The 20,186-nt window shown below is 43.3% G+C and overlaps 2 protein-coding genes across 2 annotated transcripts; both read left to right on the top strand.

Moving 5' to 3' along the window:
• The first annotated feature begins 4,615 nt into the window (after positions 1-4,615).
• Positions 4,616-12,640, top strand: LOC109890989 (carboxylesterase notum2-like). Its single transcript, XM_031831862.1, has 11 exons — positions 4,616-5,446; positions 5,963-6,015; positions 6,829-6,924; positions 7,120-7,180; positions 7,740-7,837; positions 7,943-8,045; positions 8,465-8,653; positions 8,865-8,965; positions 9,310-9,457; positions 10,218-10,265; positions 11,098-12,640. The coding sequence occupies exons 1-11, from the start codon at positions 5,133-5,135 to the stop codon at positions 11,402-11,404; spliced, it is 1,518 nt and encodes a 505-aa protein (XP_031687722.1). The 5' UTR covers positions 4,616-5,132; the 3' UTR covers positions 11,405-12,640.
• Positions 12,641-13,246: 606 nt separating this feature from the next.
• Positions 13,247-18,604, top strand: LOC109884820 (40S ribosomal protein S15a). The gene is made up of 5 exons (XM_020476763.2): positions 13,247-13,351; positions 14,317-14,454; positions 14,681-14,760; positions 15,013-15,098; positions 18,471-18,604. Exons 2-5 carry the CDS (start codon positions 14,322-14,324, stop codon positions 18,562-18,564), a joined length of 393 nt encoding a protein of 130 aa, XP_020332352.1. The 5' UTR covers positions 13,247-13,351; positions 14,317-14,321; the 3' UTR covers positions 18,565-18,604.
• The last annotated feature ends 1,582 nt before the right edge of the window (positions 18,605-20,186 follow it).

The following is a 20,186-nucleotide window of genomic DNA, read 5'->3' as shown; positions in this document are numbered from 1 at the left end:
TGACAGGCTGGGTGCTTGGCCGCTCAAGCATGACTCCAAGGCCACGTTGCTGCTCCTCCGTGTCATGAGCCCCAAAGACTCTTCAAGTTATTCACTGAAGCATGTCCCCAGTCACCCCTGGGACCCTGGCAAGAGGACAATGACCTGGGCAACAGGAGACCGTTCATGGACTCGGCAATACTCTGCTAGTAAGTTTGCAAGTACAATTTCTCTGATTAATGTGGTGTTTCTGGTACTAGGTGTGCCACAGGGCTCGGTTCTTCACCCGATTAATAAATAAAGAATATTCTTTGACAGTGGTGTTTGCTTTCAAAGTTTTGTTTGTTTTGACAGTTTTAGGGTCCAGTGTATGTTGCGTCAGACAACATTGGTATTTTATTGTGTTTTCACTGAGTTTTTGAAACTTTTTTTTTTTACAATGGTATTTGCTTTTAAAATGTCATTTGTTTTCACACATTTAGGTTCCAGTGTATGTCGCATGAGACCAAAGAGGCCTGACCTTCTGAAGTCGTGGAGTTATACCCCCTCTCTCTGTCTTGCCTTGCTCTTTACTCGCACGACAGTTGCTAGCTGGAGGATAGGGGCTGTGCAGTTCATCTACTGATGAAATCTGTTCTGGCAAAGATGCGCCAGGCACGCCGACGATGGGCTGAGAGGTGGGAGCATTACATGCACCCCTCTGTGGCCTCTCACGGACCAACCATACCTATGGGCCTACAGTATGTCATGCCACCGTGTCTATGGCCGTTACATTACCCTGCTCCTGAAGCCGATCCCGTTCTCACTGCTATCGGTCCCCTCCATCCATCACGCTGACTGGTTGACAGTTAGCAGAAGGTTGCCACGCATGGCCTCTAAACACCTGGCTCTAGTCGAGGGCGTTGCCCACTCCACCTGTTAGTCCTCTTTAGTGGCCATTTCACACTTTGCACCAATCCCGGTCAAGTCCCTTCTGTCGACTGGGCTGATTGAAGGGTGTGTCCTGGCAATGCTGTTTCTCACTGGGCTCCATTGCTCTCCGCTGAGCCCGGCTTTCATGCAGCTCGTAAACATGCCACTCTCCTGGCTTATCAGTCACGGGCCCTCTCCCCTCACCGATGCCCTACAACGCTGGTGACAACCCTGGTATCAGGGTGATGTGGTGGCAGATTGGCAATTTAAGCTCCTGTGTGGTTTATATGTCACTGCAGCCAGTATTCACACCCACAGAGCTTCTGTATTCTGTCCTCTTACAAGTTGACTTCAAGCTGCTATGAATACTGTTCACCAGCGGGCACCCATGTGGCCAGCATATGGTGGGCATTTACTGCCCGTGTGCTTCATTTTGAAGTTGTTACCAGTGGGTCATAACCTTTTCTGTGTTGTGGTGTGTCCCCATAAAATGTGGTGTATGTCAATTCTTTCATGCTCTCTGCCGACAGATATTCTAGCTCGCCATCAGCTCACTGACACTGGTGATGACACACATGCTCAGCAGACAAAGTGCCCTGGACCACCCAAGCTTTAGGTGTCTATAGCCTGACCTTGAAGATGCATAGGGGACGTGAGAAAACAACAACACAGGGAGAAAGTATGCCTCTTATGTGCTCAGGGGTCAAGCTTCTAACCCTGCTAGTGTTAAGTTCAGCAAGGTCTTTACGGCATCGGCACATTCTGTGTGAGGTTATGCTAAATGTTTTTCTTTACAAGTCAAGTGCAGTAGGTAATGGACCTCGGAGATGTGTGTGTGTCCTCACTGTGGTTTGGAGAGGCTTGGCCCCTGACCTCTAGCTGGTTCAGAGAGTTGAAACCAACATGGGGAGCCGAGAACATCGAATGTGCTTTCGCTATTGATCTGAAGCCCGTCGGTGTGTAAAAAAATGATCATCTGTCGAATCCCATATCAAAGAAAAGAAAACAGCAGCAATGCCATCTCGAGCGCTCTGCTCAAGGCGTTCTAGCGAAAAGGTGATAGATTTACAACAAGTTTTTTCTTTTGTTTCTCAGCTATTTGAGGTATCTGTTAAACAGATTGTTGCATTGATTTCTGGGAAGACAGATGGTTGTGTGCATGCTTTCAAGACGACCGAAGGAATGAAGAAATTGTTCAGCTCAGTAGATCAAGTTCAGAATAGCAGTGTCATTAGATTTCATTTTATTGTTTCGACACATACGTTCCCGCAGACATATTTTCACGTATGTTCCTTCTGGCATAACTTGAAAGTAAAAAAACTGCTTTAGAAGAAGCTTTCTATTGAGAAGTGAGAATGTGAATCAGAATGAGATTTTAAAAAAATACCTTTCTAGAACATGCCAAAGCAATAACTATAAATGTCTGATTTTATACATAACATTTAGTTACGAGACTAAACACACCAACATTTCTGGATATAATCGATGTCATTTCTGGATATAATTGATGTCCTTGACTAATAATGTCCTGTACTATGTATTATGTCATGTTTATGTGGACCCCAGGAAGAGTAGCTGATGCTTTTGCAGCGGCTAATGGGATCCTAATAAATACCAGTTCCAAAATAACAACATTTCTAGATATAATTTCTGTGTTGTAGATACACCTGGATTACTGTCTGCTGTAACTGTTTGGTGTATAGTGTCCAAACATAGCACAACCCGTAGCCGTTTAGATGAAGGTACCCGACGCTCAGTTAAAGGAATAGTGAGAGTGTTTTGTAGGTAGTTGAAACGCTAATGGTCTAGGCTGCCTAGTGCTGCGATCAATGCTTTTGTGTCAAGTATCGTATGTAACTATCCCATGCCTCCCTCCAAGTCCCCAGCCCCAGTCCCAAAATCCCCAGCCCCTATCCCAGTCCCTTAACCCCAGCCTCTTTGCTGTCTCTCCCAGTCCCTGGGCCTCATTAAGGGACTTGATTGACACGTCAGGATGGTGTGCATTTCATTGATGAGAATTTTAGAGGCCGGGCTCGTGAACTTCTTCTGTACTGATCAGTACGTCACCCCACAGCTATCCCAGGGGGGATGTGAGATCGGTTTCAAATACCCTGCCTCTTCCCTCAGTGACAAACCTTCTGTCCTGTCCAGGAGCCCCCAGCCCAACCTGGCCCCCGCAGGAGCACAGCGAAAGGTAAAGCAGCTCGCAGCCGGTCGACTACCGCCACATCGTGTAGAACTTGGATTTACTTCTGTACTGTGCGTATGCTGAGATCTGTAATATATGACTTGAGAATATATTGCATGGGTGTAAAGGGGATTTTGGGATTTTACTGGTAATACTTTATTTTTTCAACAAATATTTGCCTGGAAATTATATAGGACGATATTGTGGTCACAGTGGGTACTTTTTGGTGCTTCTGTAAACAGATTTGGTAACTACCAAATTATACCTTTCTTGCTTTAACGAATCCCAAAGAAACAAATGATTATTATTATTAAATAAACAATAATGTTGTAACTTTACCCTATGTTATCTATATGTAAATACAGAGCCCGATAAAATATGGACTGTAAAATAATCCACAACCCTCAATTGTTTTATCTCTCAATTTCCTGATGATTATCCTTATATTTGTTGTACTATAGGTTACTGGGGGGTCTTTATCATTCGCATGAGTCATTTCCTAATGGTTTTAACTGTCACTTGTCCTATTCAAGTCTCACACAATATAGGCTACCCCAGCAGGTGCAGTAATAACAGCAACAATGATTTATACTCTAGACAGTTATATTTCAAGCATTTAGAGTGTTTCAAGCCAGACAATGTTTGAAGATGAACAACCCTTCACGATTAGAAAAGGTTTTGATGGCAGTGTTTTGCACGCAATGCTTTTTGGATGGCTTTAGCTCGAGGCTTTGCATTTTAATTCTCGGTCATAAAATGACGATGGATTTGACTAAAAGTCAAATATATACATAGCAAATTCAATTGCACATATTGTAAACTTTTAATCAATATATTTCTAATAATTTTATAAATTAACATTAATAGCCTTCATTCAACACGTCATTTTCTTATTGTTATGTCTAAACGTTTCACTGTAGTGATTTTGCAGTTTTAAACACATTTACTTAGCGACAGTCCACTTCACATAACTGTTATTGAGGTCATTTGTTTACCAACACATTTCCTTCAGTTGGCAAATTGAACTTTTGCGGCACAAGGGATAAAGTTCAGCTTGATAAACATTCATTTAAGAGCTTCTATCTGATATCATTAAGCTGGAAACCCATCGCTCAACAAGACAGCCACCACGTGCTTTTGCCACCCAAAGTATCAACCCCTCTGTACCTTTGTGTGTGTCCTCTGGATCTTTCAACGTGAGGTCAACATACAGGGGCTCTTGTCGGAGTGTGTCTGAGCTTTGTGTCCCACTGACCTCCGGGGTACACGGCACACGGAAGGATTATGCTGCAGATATGCCAGCCATGTAGGTGTTTAAATCAAAGCGCAGGCGAACAGAGGGGAGAGGGGTGGATGAGAGGAGGGGAGAGGAGGGGATGAGGGAGGTATAGTTTTTTCTTGTTGTGGGACTGGGTCAGGTGGGTGGATGTGTGGGTGCGAGGCGGGAGTGGGTGGGGGCGGGCGCTTGAAATATGTTCAGCAGAGCGTGTGTTATCTTTTCTCCTCGCCACTAACCATCCAACACCCTTAGCGTGTCGTCACATCGCACAGTCAGAACCTGGCGGCAGCTCAAAGGGAATGCTGGGAAATAGGATCCATATGGTGGCACTATAAAGTGCACCGCCTACCCCGAGCCTTCACCAAAACACTGGCCAAGCCGTCCTCAACGCCAGCATCCATTCACCTACAGTCTCTCCTCACCTGTCTCCTCAGTAGCATCGCTGCTCTGTTTTACCCAAGATCCTTCCTCACACGTGACCTTCTTCAGGACTGAAAGGGGTATGTTGATTTTCTGTGGCATTTAATGGATCCTGATTGTTATTGATCATTTCTTTAATCTCTTTAAACTTTTGAGAAGGATGTTTGGTATGTTAAGTCAATTTGCCTAACATATCATTAACCTTCATTAGTTTTGCAATGCTGGTGCCCAATTACTCTAAACCAAACTGCGTCTCTCGCCTATACCATTGAGTAAGGATGGTGTGTTTCAGTGTCTATAAGTTGAGTGTTTCATGTAGCATGTTTTGTGCTAAACTCTTAGGCTGGGTTGACTATGAAGATCCCGGGCCATGTGGTTTTCCTGCTGCTGATAGGAGAGATTTGTTGCCAGAACAACCGCAATGCCAAACCTAGTGGCAAGTCATCTAAGAAGAACCAGGGGAACCAGAACCAAGGGGTTGAGGCAGCCCAGTCGGCCCCAGAAGATGAGCCCCATTCTGGGCCAGTGGAGTCGGGCAGGGAGGGTAACTCTGGAGGTCGGGCGGCAGCCCAGCAGTCAGCTTCACAGAACAACAAGGCTTCAGATGATATGAAGCTGCATGTCCTCAAGAATACTCAGGTCACATGCAACGATGGAACAGCGGCAGGGTAAGATGCTCTGGAAAACTATTTATGGAGGCAAATGATGGCTGTTTAGATAATAAAAAAGCTCTAGAGATTTTGTCTTATGTCCTGAGTACAATCTATCAATTTCAGCAAAAATGGATGTGATTAGGAATCATATAGTGCCGTGAAAACTAACCAGTTGTTCATGTTTTTGTAATTGTCAGTGCTATTACAGCTGTTATTACACTGTAATGTGTTTTGATATTAGATAAAGTAGTAATCTAGTCCTCAGCTATCTAAGTTGGTGACGGCAAGGGGTAAATGGTTTTAATCACTATCAAAGGACTTTGAATTAGAGTTTGTGGTTGAACTTTGAAGGAATTAAAGAATTCAGGAATTGTCACGTACTTTATGGTACTTAGCATCATTGTGTTGATAAAAGGTTACAATGATGAGTGATTATGGTTGGAAGATCAGCCACCACATGACACTATGCAGCAGTGTTCTCTAGGTTTCACCATTCACAGCCCTTCATCCATGTTTATTTGTGGTCCACAGGTTTTACCTAAAGGAGTTCAAAGGCAGTAAGAGATGGCTGATATTTCTGGAAGGTGTGTATTTTAAACTCATCTGGTTCATTTGATCTTGAGAGGTCAGCGCGTGGCATGTTTGCGCGACGCCCTCATCGGCATCTGGACCGGTGGTAGTCTCCTTTCCCTTTTTCGTCTTTTTCGGCGACTGTCTGTCACTCTGATTGGACGCCTCCTCTGGCATTCGCCCCTCCGTCGCTATGGGATATTTAGGAGGATTGCGTTGTGACATCACACGTGTATTCTGAGACCTAGAACCAGATGTGTCACATCCTCTAAGAACAAACATTTCAGCAGGTTGAAATGTCACAGCGTACATATCCTACATCAGAGGTACTTTACTGTTGGATACAGGTCAACAAGTACCCAGATATCCACTCTTTTATACGGCAAGGATCTGAAATGAAGTTTGTTCATTTGTGTGTTTTCTCAGCAGGTGGTACGGCTCCAAAAGACTTGACTTACATTTGATTTACATGTTAAATATGCATATAAGCATAGGTATGGTTAAGATTATAACTCAACCATTAATGGATCCCAGGTGGGATTTTAGGAAGCAGTCACATAATAGCCACCAATTTATATACCTGCCGTTTCTATTCAACAGTCCATTGCCATACATGTGCATCAGACCCCACAGACACTCCCTCAGTTCGAGAGCCTGGCCAGAGGCTAGCAGATGGAGCTGCAGGTGGATGCCTCAGTTACCCTCCCTCTCCCATTCCTCCCAACCCCCATTCCTCTCAGGCCTCTGAAATGGGCTAACAAGGGGGTCTCCCTTTCTGAGCTTCTGAAACCGGATGTGAGAAGCTAATATTAGTGTCTTATTTTTAGGCGGTTGGTGCTGCTACAACAAAGACTCCTGCGATACCAGATATAAAAATATCCCACGACTCATGACCTCATCCGACTGGCCCCAAATGCGCAAAGGTAGGTACTGTTTTAGAATGCGTCCTCGTCATTCATCATACATGTTTTACATGGGCGTCCATGTTTGGTCCCATTCCCAATATACATTGTGTCATGGGTTGTTGATTGTCATATGACATCAGAGTTGTGTCCTACTGTATGTCCAAGGAGAGGTCACCACTGTCTCTGCTTGACTTTCTATTGGTTGCTTTACAGGAAGTGGAATATTGTCAGCCCAGGCGGAAGAAAACCCTCATTGGTATAACAGTAATATTGTGTAAGTATGCTTGTTAACACTCTGGTTGTTGTATGTTACTGGTACATGTTGTCCTACATACTGTACTGCTCATACTGTACTGCTAACTAAAGTTCTCAGGATCTGTGTGATTGAAGAAGCCAACTGCAGGCTGAGATGATGAATATCAAACATGACAGGTTGCTTCACAATGTGGGATGGACCTCTCATGTAGGTTCCATTAATACTATTAGATATGTACATGAATACGTGTGAGAGAGTGTGTGTGAGTGCGTGTGAGTGTGTGCGTGTGTGCGTGTGCGTGTGCGTGTGTGTGTGTGTGTGTGTGTGTGTGTGTGTGTGTGTGTGTGTGTGTGTGTGTGTGTGTGTGTGAGTGCGTGTGAGTGCGTGTGCGTGCGTGTGAGTGCGTGTGAGTGCGTGTGTGTGCGTGTGTGTGTGTGTGTGCGTGTGCGTGTGCGTGCGTGCGTGCGTGCGTGTGCGTGCGTGTGCGTGCGTGTGAGTGCGTGTGAGTGCGTGTGTGTGCGTGTGTGTGTGTGTATGTGAGTGGCTCTGACCCAGCTGTGTATCTTCTCTTCTGCAGATTCATCCCGTACTGCTCCAGCGACGTGTGGAGTGGCACAGGGCCCACAGCCACCAAGGAGAAGAGAGGCCCGGGAAAAGAGAAGGAGAAAGATGCCAGTAGGTCCTCTCACCACCAGCAGATCCTCATTATTTTCCTCAACACCAAAGCCATTTCAATATGGTGGTTTGTTCAATTGATTGCTTATCTATGTTTCCCTCCAGTTGAGTATACCTTCATGGGTTCCCTAATCATCCGTGAGGTCATCAAAGACCTAGTCCCTAAAGGCATCAAACAGGCCAAGGTTGTCATGCTGGCTGGCACAAGGTGAGTTCCTCTCCTCTGCTTTGGGTCTGTTCCCAATCTAGCCCCGTTGTCTGGCACCGTCTGTCTCCGCTACCCAGCTCCACATACTCACACACATTGACAGAGTGACTCTATTTTAGGACGTCCTGTAACTGTTGTCTACCATAAAGATGTTTACGAGCCCTGCTGTCCTGTATTGGCCGTAGAGTGTGGGACAATGACATCATGTCTATTAGGGGCCTCTTCCATAAAGGAGGACACAGTTCTGGAGATTCTTCCCAGGTTAGCAACATGTTTGGTGAGACACCCTGAGGACTAAAACAAGGACACACAGTTAAGTCTGACTGTGACAGGATAGCATTATTGTGGCTAGCTTTCGGCCATTTTGGCTCCAATTGGCAGTGTGCCAATTTTTACCCAGTTTCTTTGCTCCCCTGCAGTGCTGGAGGGACGGGAGTGCTACTGAACATTGAGAAAGTGTCCAGTCAGCTGGAGCAGCTGGGGGCAGAGGCCCAGGTTCGAGGCCTGGTGGATTCGGGCTGGTTTCTGGAGAGTAAACAGCAGAGGGTTCCTGACTGCCCAGACAGTGTCTCCTGCTCACCTGTAGACGCCATCAAGAGAGGACTCAAGTAAAGCACATCTGTCTCTCTCCCTTCAGCTTATCCATGTCTCTATGACCTTATAATGACAGATGCCCTGAACAAAGCATTGCATCTCATCACACGTGTAGCTTTATTTCCATTGGTTTGAAGTTCACCAATAATTTTGGCGTATAACAGTTGCCCTGTCTATGTTCAATGCGCACTGGAAGCCATTTTTCTCCAATGGCTGTTTTCTTAGGCTGTGGAACGGGGTGGTCCCAGACAAGTGTCGGCAGCAGTACAAGAAAGGAGAGGAGTGGCAGTGCTTCTTCAGCCACAAACTCTACTCCTCCCTGACCTGTGAGTGTCTTTACTACCTACCATCATCTTGTAAGAATGTATCTTTCATCTATGAAAGCTGAAGGGTCATGAATCAGAATCCTAGTAAACTTTATGTCCATCGTGTTACCCATCAAGATACCAATAAATGTTACGACCCTCATGTTACCCAATAAAACACTTATAGGTACAAGCAACACCCCAACTCTGTTCTCATACTGTGTGTGTGTGTGTGTGTGTGTGTGTGTGTGTGTGTGTGTGTGTGTGTGTGTGTGTGTGTGTGTGTGTGTGTGTGTGTGTGTGTGTGTGTGTGTGTGTGTGTGTGTGTGTGTGTGTGTGTGTGTGTGTGTGTGTGTGTGTTACAGCCCCTCTGTTTGTGGTGCAGTGGCTGTTTGACGAGGAGCAGTTGCGAGTGGAGAATATCTACCTGGGGGGTCAGACCCTGTCAGAACAGCAGTGGACCTACATGCAGAACCTGGGAAAGGATATCAAGAACTCACTCAAAGATGTCACGTAAGTGTGCAGCTGCAGCGACGGACGTGACCGTGGAATGTGGTAGACAGCTGAGCTTGGGATTGATCCATGGCATATAGGCCAAGAATTCACAAAGCCTAAGTTTCGTGATCAAAACAAGTAAGAGCACCTCCCTAATATTGAGTTACACCCATCACCTTTTGCCCTTAGAACAGCCTCAATTCGTCAGGGCATGAACTCTACAAGGTGTCGAAAGTGTTCCACAGGGATGCTGGCCCATGTTGAGTCCAATGCTTCCCACAGTTCCGTCTAGCTGGCTGGATGTCCATTGGGTGGTGGACCATTCTTGATACACGCAAATCCAGCAGTGTTGCAGTTCTTGACATACTCAAACCGGTGTGTTTTTGTCACCTTCTACCATACCCAGTTCAAAGTCACTTAAATATTTTGTCTTGCCCATTCACCCTCAATGGCACACTTACACAAACCATGTTTACATTTTCTCAAGGCTTAAAGAAAAGTAATTAACCTGTCTCCTTCCCTTCATCTACACTGACTGAAGTGGATTTAACAAGTGACATCAATAAGGGGTCATAGCTTTCACCCGGATTCACCTGGTCAGTTTGTCATGGAAAGACCAGGTGTTCTTAAGGTTTTGTACTGTCAGTGTATACTATTGATCAGCTGAAATGGAAAATTTGCCAAAATGAATCAACAGCAATATTCTCCACATGTTCCCAAGACTATCAAATATGTCACGCTGCTCAGTGCTGACGTTATGCTGTGGTGTGTGTTGCAGGGCTGTGTTCGCACCCTCCTGCCTGTCCCACACATTGATCACTAAAAGGTAGGACATCTGACTCCCTGGGGGCCCTGAAAAGCACATCCACGGTCCCATCTATCCCTCACCCCTACCCTGACCCATCTCTACCCAGTAAGCTCATGCTACTCTTTTTGTGTAGCTTGTTCATCAAACCGCATTCTGCGTGTCACTGAATGACATTTCACACTTTCACTAACTCTCCAGCACGCTTTACACATACACACACACGCACCCACACACCCACACCCGCACGGACGCACGGACACACACATGCACCCACCCACCTACATACACACAAACGTGCACAAACAAACTCAGCCCTTTAAGCAAGCAAACACATACACACTTAAAAGGGAACACACACACTCACAAAATCACGCACACTTAACACACACACACACCTCTCCAGCAGGACATAGGGTCAGTGACAGGGCAGAAGGTGGAGCCTATGTTACGGTAAAGGGCAGGGTTGGAGATGGGAGGAGTGATTAGCTCAGGGTTGTAGGGGAGGAACTGGTTGCCTAATCTTACGAGTGTGAGGTAGGTGGATCATATTTTCAGTTTTGTAATCTAATGCAGGGCTATGTTGATGGTAGTTATGGTGGTGGTGTTGGAGGCTGGACACAAGGAGGGCACAGCTGGGGAACCAATTGAGACGCAGCCTGCCAAGGCATACTGCTTGTGAGAAGATACAGGGCTCAAGTGGCCCAACACGCTCCCTCTCTTTTCACTGCTACCTACTTCAATCATCTCCCCGTTCTCTGGCACCCATTCACTCCCTCTCCTCTCTCTCTCTCTCTCTCTCTCTCTCTCTCTCTCTCTCTCTCTCTCCCCCCCCTCTCGTTCTTTATATTAGTAACTGGATGACGTTTCAAGTCAAAGGCACCTCCCTGCCCCGGGCTCTGCAGTGCTGGGATAAGAGTTTCCAAGAAGCCAACCGTAACAGCAAGACCCCCCTGAAGGGCTGTCCCTTCCACCTGATCGACACCTGCCACTGGCCCCAGTGCAACCCCACCTGCCCAGCCTTGGTGGACCAGGCCACCCAGCAGGAGCTCACCCTGCTCCAGATGTTAGTGGGCATGGGCCTGGACCTCCAGAAACTAGGCCTGGACCTCAGGAGGGACAGTAGCTCTATAACTAGCATGGTCAGTAACGGTGGCTAAGACAAGGAGTATAGAAGCCCACTCTCTGGCTTAGTAAAGGGACATTTTTTACGAGTTATGACGTAACCATGAAAGGTACAGAATCTGGTTACTTCTCTTGTGCCGCTCAGCCATTCCGTTGTGCTCCACTGTTACCATGCCGTCTTGACCGGTGGGTATGTCATTGGGCTTACACTATGTCTGTCTGTAACGTTACAGTTTGCCTCCAGGATCCCTCTCCTGGACAGTTTAAAGAGGGGAGGGGAGTGATTCCAGTTTACCCCTGGGTTGTGTCTCATTTTTGATTCAAGGGAGAACGAGGAGTGCCAGGTATCTGTAACTAACCAGTCAGACACCAAACCTGCAACACACTTTCACCCAACTACATGTACTATACAAAACTTCAACAACATTTTGTGAAGTGAAACGTACTGCTTTTGAGGATTTTTGAATAAGCTATTGGCACTTTTTATCATCTTGCCAACATAGGACTGGTACAGTATTCAGAGGAAATGTACATTTTAATGTAGATGGTTGACTGGAAGGATATATTATATGAGTCTGCTGTTTTAGATCCATGTCCAAGCTCAAACACTGCCAGAGAATGAAGGACTGTCTTGCAAGGACACTTGCAGTGCCGAGACATTCTCTAACCTTTATTGAATGTGTTCTACACGCGCGCACACACACACACACAGCCTACAGTTTATATTTCCCACATTTCTACTGCTGCTGCAATTACAATGTTGAATTTTTAGATATATATAAATATATATTTGATATGCATGTGAAGTAAGGGATGTTTGATTTTGCAAAAGTGGCCCAAATGAAAAGTAATTGTCATACTTTCTAATATTGTATATTATCAAGAGAAGGTCGTGACCATCTCTTCTTTCTTTGAGTTTACCGTGAAGTGTGTTTGAACCTAATGTATCTTCCCATGGACCCTTTTAAGTGATGTTTCAAAAACACTGTAGTCGATACTACTCAGCTAGTGTGTCATGTACTGTAATATCTACATAATTGACATCATTAAAGATGAATTTAATGTGATTATATCTAATCTATTGTATGGTAATTATAATCAGAATTGTTTGATTTGCTACTGTTTTAAATTGTATGTAGTAATGAACCCTATTTTGCTTGAAATATTTACCTTGTAAACGGAACTATAACTTGACAGGCATTATATAGTGGATGTATGTTGAATTGAATACAGAACAATAAATAAAAGGTTGGATTATCCTTGAAAACCTGTTCAGAGTGAGCTTTGTTACTTTTTCTTTGATTGAACCTCCTGTTATTAAATCATTATTATTTCTCAAATTCACAAGCTCTGAGATTTAAAGAAAAAAATTCCATCAGGTTTCAATAAAGCATAATCTACTCGGTAGGCCTACTGGTAAAACATCATACTGTATTTATTTCCCACACTCCAACCACTAGATGGCGATCTTTTACATTTAAACCAAAGCCCCACATAAGATACTATAGTTTGAAAAGGGATTACAGACTTCCCAACTACTACTGTAAATATGAAAAGAGAGACATCAGAGATGTTTCAGAAAGACTGTAATATGTTTTGGACGTTTACATTTGCTTACCGACACATTCAAAATATCTTGGTAGATTTGTCTTTAATTTAGAAATCTCTATTTCTTGCACAAATATAAATCAGCAATATGAATTGAATGCTTCTGTTTTATCAACTTGGAAGTTTGTTTGCATTTAGACTAAAGGGTAAATAAGGTAATGAGACTGTAAAATAAGTATCATTTGCATCTAAATCACTGTCTGAATAAATATAATATATATATTTAATTATCAACCTTATTTTGTATCAAGTTTTCATAAACCCAGTGGTTTTCAGCTGGTGATCGCGTGAACTCGTTGTAAAAAATCTTCGTTTTTGCCCATAATGCATCGCTAGGTCTTCCTACTTCCTCTTTCCGCCATATTGCAGAACCGGTAAGGGCCCCCTCTAAAATCTCATTGTCAATCTTTCCCAAATCTAACCCATCCAGCCGTCTAAAACACAATTTATGAAATTATATAAACGTTTAATAATGTACTAATGTCATGAAATGGTTATTGTGTCGATATGTTGTGAGATGTTGGTGTTTTGCCTTGTGATTCGTAAAGTCCCCATCACTCTCCGTTTTACTTGTGTGTTGTATCGGTAGCTAGAGCATATGAATAAAACCCGACAATTAATACTGCTAATTACGTTGTGTTTTTAAATAATCGAGAAATTTGCTTTATTGTCAAGATATGGTATAAATGTTGAATAGTACAGTTTGGTTGGCCAACCAACTCTTCTAGCTAGTTTGGCCCGTACTCGTAGTCCTTCCATGCGTGGTAGACAGTCGATGGTGGTTGTTAAACGTGTCTGTAATGTCGTGCAAACCTCTTCTAATTTCTTATCTAAAGGACCTAACGTTTGTCCCAGTTTTGAAATTGTTGGTGTTGGCGCTAGCCATTCGAATGTTATGTCTTGACCAGTGAAATGTAGACGGTTCGCTCTAACCAGGTAATTTGGATAGCTATCATAATGTCTGTCGAGGTTGCTACCTTAGTATGCAGCCTTCTGTTTTCTTCACCAAAGTAACCACGTAACGTAAGCTAACCGGCTAGTTGGGCAATACTTTGTTAGTCAATATCTTCGCTAACGTTAGGTAAGCCTATACTCAAATTGTCATTGCATACTCAATATCCATCTACCTACATTTGAGCTAGCTTAGTCAGTTTGTTGGCTGACTTATTTGTCAAGTCAATAGCTAGCAGGACAGCTAACGTTAGCGTGCCAGTTTCACAGCATGTTATGAGAACAACCCACTATTAGACTGTTTACTATTAACTAGTTCGCTGAGCAGTAGTTGGCTGCCTTTCAACTCCTAAACTAATTTAACTTTTCATGTATCTCTGATCGACAGGCATCATGGTGCGCATGAACGTTCTTGCGGATGCGCTCAAAAGCATCAACAATGCTGAGAAACGTGGGAAACGCCAGGTTCTGATCCGGCCGTGTTCGAAGGTCATTGTACGTTTCCTGACCGTCATGATGAAGCACGGTGAGTTACTGAAATGTATCATTTGCTTTGTAAGTGGTATGGGTCCAGTCAAGATGTGCAGGTGTCAGTTACAGGTAGGACCATGAGCATGCATAACCTGCTTCGCTCCAGGAGAGGAATTGCTTACCCCTGGTTGAGGGATCTGAGTTTGAGCCCTGTAACGTCCTATTGACAATGCCGTGTGTCTGTACTTGGTTTTGATTCCCTGCCTCCCTTGTTATCCCAGGTTACATTGGTGAGTTTGAGATCATCGACGACCACAGAGCTGGGAAAATAGTCGTCAATCTCACTGGCAGGCTGAACAAGGTATAAAATAAAATAAAGTTCAATATACTGCATCACAAGGACTACCATCAGACCTTTTGAGTGCCATTCTACTTATTTTTACTTATCTTTTGTATTGGGGTAGATTGATAGACTATCTGACCCCTCTGTTTTGCTCATCTTCTCTGACATGTTTTTTCCCCTGCTCATATTCTGCATTGTGGCATTATCAGCCTACCTGCGTAATTGTATATTTGCACCTGGCACTTCTAATCTTTCTTTTGCTCATTTCAGTGTGGTGTGATCAGCCCTCGTTTTGACCTCCAGTTGAAGGATCTGGAGAAATGGCAGAACAACCTCCTGCCCTCAAGACAGTTCGGGTGAGAATCAGTCAGCAGCACCCTAATGGTGGCATGAATGTTGGAGTGGCCGTATCACAGTTGTGCAGTGGAACTTTGTGAACAGGGAGGTATTCATCAGTGACGACTTTGTTTGCTACGGTGTTTCACGTATGAATGCATCTCTTGATGTCGTGTTAATGTACACCTTTGGGGTTTCACAGACTTTAAATCTCTGAACGTTTATTTGGATGTCAAAGCAACTAAACTAATCGCCTTTTATTTCCGTGCCTGAATGTTCCGCTTCCGATAACATTAAGAGCAAGCAAATGCAGCATTAGTCTAGTATTTATAGATGCTGGGAGCTGGCTGGGTTGGAGATTGGAACAGTCCTTGAAATGCACTTTGAAAAGATGAGGGCAGCCTGGGCAACGGGAACTAAAACCTTTATCATAAGTCGGGGATGGGCAACTTGGGTCCCTGGGACTGAGTGTCCTCTGTGTGCTTCCACTTTCTACTGAATGTATCCATGGAAATATGATTGCTGCAGCCTCTTGAACAGGATTTGACCTGCAAAAAGGGGGTGAATATGATTGAATGTTCTGACAGTATCACTATGTGCATGAAATTGCTCTCAGCTTTACTTAAGTCCAATGGTGGATGTGGTGAGGGCACGGTCACAGATTTATTGATCTGTGTGATGTCGATTGAAGAATCCAATGACTCGTCCGCAACTAGGGGGAAAAACCGACGGGACTGGCTTGGGTTGTTGATATGTGGACTGTATTTCGTCTCCAATGTTTATTGAAAACCCAAATTTACACAATAAGCACTTGTCTCTCAAATACATTGTTACAGTGGTTGGCTAGCTAGCGAACTTTAGCCATTAGCAATGATGTGAAATCAGTCAAAACAAGACATGGCATCAAGAACGAGATGAACTAGCTGAAACAGGTCACGATTCCCCACAGGGCTGTTGTCATTCTTGCTAGCTATCTGGCCATCCGCAACTATGCTTGGACTTCTGCCCCATTTAAAGCATGTGCATCGTTTTCTTGCCGTTATCAGCTAACCCATCTATAGTCGGCATATTTTGGCGTTTACCTGTGTCAGTCTGAAATAGAAAACCTTTGAAGGCTACAGACGGGAAGTCATGCTATTTGTATTTGAGCAATATAATTGGCAGTTCATTCAACTTGAACTCGCAACTTCTTGAACTCCAACCGTACTTGAGGCGTTCACATGGCACACAAACTGTCAAGAGTAAAAATAAGCATTTATCAAGCTACTCACTGCACTTATTGGTTTTAGGGTAAGCGATTTACAAAAGTAAACCTTCAATGCTGCAAAAATTGCAATAGGTTGGCTACTGTCGACTATTGATAGTCTGCAAAAAGAAAGCTACAAAAAGACACATTCGTCTTGGCTGGCCTGCTGTAGCCATGTCTCTTGAAAGTCCTCGTCTTAAAGGGGCAACGTCCTATTTCTTAAATTGATGTACTATAGAAACAACATTTTATATTCTATTAATACAATTTTTAAGAATATGTCTTGCATTGTTACACAGCTTTTTATTATATGCCATCATAACCAAATGGAGCCTCTTACTAGCTAAATGGAGCCAGAGCATGTCAATCTAGGTCCTGCATTTATAAACTACCCCATATCCAGGCCAGTGAGGGGGAAAAGGTTTGTGTTGGACCCTGGTTGGTGCTCATTTGATGTGACTTAGCGCACTTATATGGTTTGCACTATTGAAGATGGGACTGAATTTTGATGACATGATCAGGGTTCGTATGGTCATGAAAATCCTGGGACGGTCATGGAATTTTAAAATGGTGTTTTCCAAGATCCCAAAAGTTTAGGGCAAGTTTGAGTTTTATTTCTGGTCATGTAATTTGTTTAGGAATGGTGTAAATATTTGATCAATTCACAAAAAAATCTACATTAGACAGGATCAGAATTACACTTAAGCGTGTTTGCGAGCATCGCCTGCATGTGCGAGAAGTGTGGGCTGTTGCTCAAGGAGAGACAGTCGGACATTGCTGAAGCAGGTAGGCCTAGTCTATAATATGATCGAGAAGAGACTAGGTAGCCAATTCCAAACATCTTGTACCCTCTAACGGTTTAGCAAAGGATAACGTGTATTAATGTTTTTACCATGTTCAAAAATCCCCTGACACTTGCGAATAAGGCCATGCAAAGTTCATTCACTTAACAATTTGTTTTAAATTATTTTTGCAGAAACAAATGATTCACTTTGCTATTGTATTAGTTGGCATTCGAATCAAGATTATTTGTGAATCCTTAACATTAATTTTAGGAACTTGTTTTGTATATACTTGCAGTTGATTTGGGCATCCAATGTATGGGACATTAAAACTCAATAGATGCTAGACAGCCTGCAAAGTAAACACTTCTAAGATAAATATGACAACTCGAAAAGCTACATTTCCTGAAGAAATTTTGTGGGGATGATTCAGATTAATAAAACGATTAGTAGCCTACATAGCCATTTGTTGTGTTGAATGGGCAAATTATTTCAAAGGGCACAAGACGTATTTGTTTGCAATGTTTTTCATAAAGGGTGGTCAACCATCCTCCAGGAGAGCCAATGGGTGTGCAGGCTTTTATTCCAGTCCCCCTGTATGACTTCATAACATTTGTTGCATCTAGCTTTTTCTAAGAGAATGACTCTTAAAGTGAAGATTGAATGTGATTTGGATAGTCACTATCAGGAATAGTTTTACCCCCGCGATGCATTTCTTGTTATGATAGGCTTCACTCTGTACATCCACATGCATTGCTAACATTGCTTGATTGGAAAAGCATTTAATGTTTATGATCATAATGGCCTCCATACAATTTAAATGGAGGACTAATGTCGCCAAAATTCAGTCCATCTTCAATAGTGCAAACCATATTAAATCTAAAAAATCTAAATCAAATGAGCACCAACCAGGGTCCAACACAAACCTTTTCCCCCTCACTGGCCTGGATATGGGGTAGTTTATAAATGCATTAGACTCATGCAGGACCTCAGTTGACATGCTTTGGCTCTATTTAGCTTTACTGTGGAAAAGTGGTTCGGGAGTAGAGACCAAAACAGTACCTTAAGTTGTCTTGATGCGGTAATGATGGTCTGCAATTGGTTTATAGCAGGTTTTTGAAGGATGAGGTTAGAAAATGCTTTCTTGCGTATTGTATGGCATCAATGGAAGCGACTGATGTTGCTTTAGAAGGGGTTCAACTGGATGTGTCTCAGCTGTTCCTGGTGTTTCATGGTCTTAGTCTATTAATGTTAAATGTACTTTTGTAATAGAATTTCCCTACTGTTTGCCATAAATTAATTTAAGTCTGCCTGTTGTGAGTGTTTATAAACTCATGTCTTACACACCATGTCTGTTTCTTCAGATACATTGTGCTGACCACCTCAGCTGGCATCATGGACCATGAAGAAGCCAGACGAAAACACACAGGAGGGAAAATTCTTGGATTCTTTTTCTAAAATGTAAAGAACTGCAAAATAAAACACCAAATCCAGTGGACTGGGCTTTGTATTTTGTCTTATTAGATTGCTACAGTCAAAATGTTATGTATTGGTACAATGAGAATGATTCATATTTTATACTGAACAAAAATATAAATGTGGCTATTTCAAAGGTTTTACTGAGTTAGTTCGTATAAGGAAATCAGTGAATTGAAATAAATTCATGTGGCCCTAATCTATGGATTTCACAAAGATGCATCTGTTGGTCAAAACCTTTAAAAAAAAAGTTTTTAAAATAGGGGTGTGGTTCCGAAACCAGTCGGTATCTTTTGTGACTACCATTTCCGCATGGAGCGTGACACAGCTCCTTTGCATGGAGTTGATCAGGTTGTTTGAATGTGGAATGGGGTCCCACTCAATGACTGCGCAGGTGCTGGATATTGCCGGGAACTTGAACACGCTGTCATACACGTTGATCCAGAGCGTACCAAACATGCTCAATGGGTGACATGCCTGGTGACTGCAGGCCATGGATTATTTTACCAAAAGAGAGATTCTCACTAGGCGGGATGTACACATTTGTGTGCAAAATGAGAAGCCTTTTGTCCACATGGAACATTTCTGGCATCTTTTATTTCACCTCATGAAACATTGGACCAATACTACTTGAGTTTTATATATAACAAAAATATATTGTTGCATGTAACGCTACATGCAACAATTTCAATGGTTTTACTGAGTTAAATTGAAATAATTTAATTAGACTAATCTATGGATTTCTATAACTGGGAAAGTGTGCAGCCAGGGGTGGGCCCCACCCATTTGGGAGCAAGGCTCACTCCCTCAGAATGAGTTTTTCCCCACAAAAGGGCTACATTACAGACAGAAATACTCAGTTTCGTCAGCTGTCCGGGTGGCTGGTCTCTGATGGTCCTGCAGGTGGAGGTCGTTTGCTGGCGCAGGTACACGTGTTCTGTGGTTGTGAGGCCGGTTGGAAGTACTGCCAAATTATATAAAACGACTTTGGAGGCAGTTTATGGGAGAGAAATTAACATTAAATTATCTGGCAACAGCTCTGGTGGACATTCCTGCAGTCAGTGTGCCAATTGCACGCTCCCTCAAAACTTGGGACGTCAGTCGTGTTGTGTGACAAAACTACATTTTAGAGTGGCCTTTTGTCCCCAGCACAAGGTGCACCTGTGTAATAATCATGCTGTTAATCGGCTTCTTGATATGCCACACCTGTCAGGTGGTTGGATTATCTTGGAGAAAGGCTCACTTTTTGTGTGTAATGGAACTTTTCTGTGATTTTTTTTAAAATTTCACCTCATGAAACATGGGACCAACGCTTTACATGTTGTGTTTATATTTTCAGTATATTTCCGGTGTGGTATTCAGAGCACAGTATTCAGATGTCTGTTATCAATCTTGAAGTTAAGCTGTGTAGGTGCAAGATGGCAATTTGAGCCAGTGTTCCTAGGATTCAGTTATGGCCTCCACAATTATTTAGCTGAATTCTGAAAATGCGTCTGGAGGGTTGACCTCCCCCATTAGCTGCCCCAGATGTGGCTAATGAATTACTGGATTCAAACTAAATGAAGTCTAAAACCTTCCCTCTCTTGCCCTCGGGCACTATAGTA

The sequence above is a fragment of the Oncorhynchus kisutch genome, linkage group LG1 (genome assembly GCF_002021735.2).
Source record: "Oncorhynchus kisutch isolate 150728-3 linkage group LG1, Okis_V2, whole genome shotgun sequence".
Taxonomy (NCBI): Eukaryota; Metazoa; Chordata; class Actinopteri; order Salmoniformes; family Salmonidae; genus Oncorhynchus; species Oncorhynchus kisutch.
Note: the sequence above shows the minus strand (reverse complement) of the source record. Positions and strands in the feature narration are given on the sequence as shown.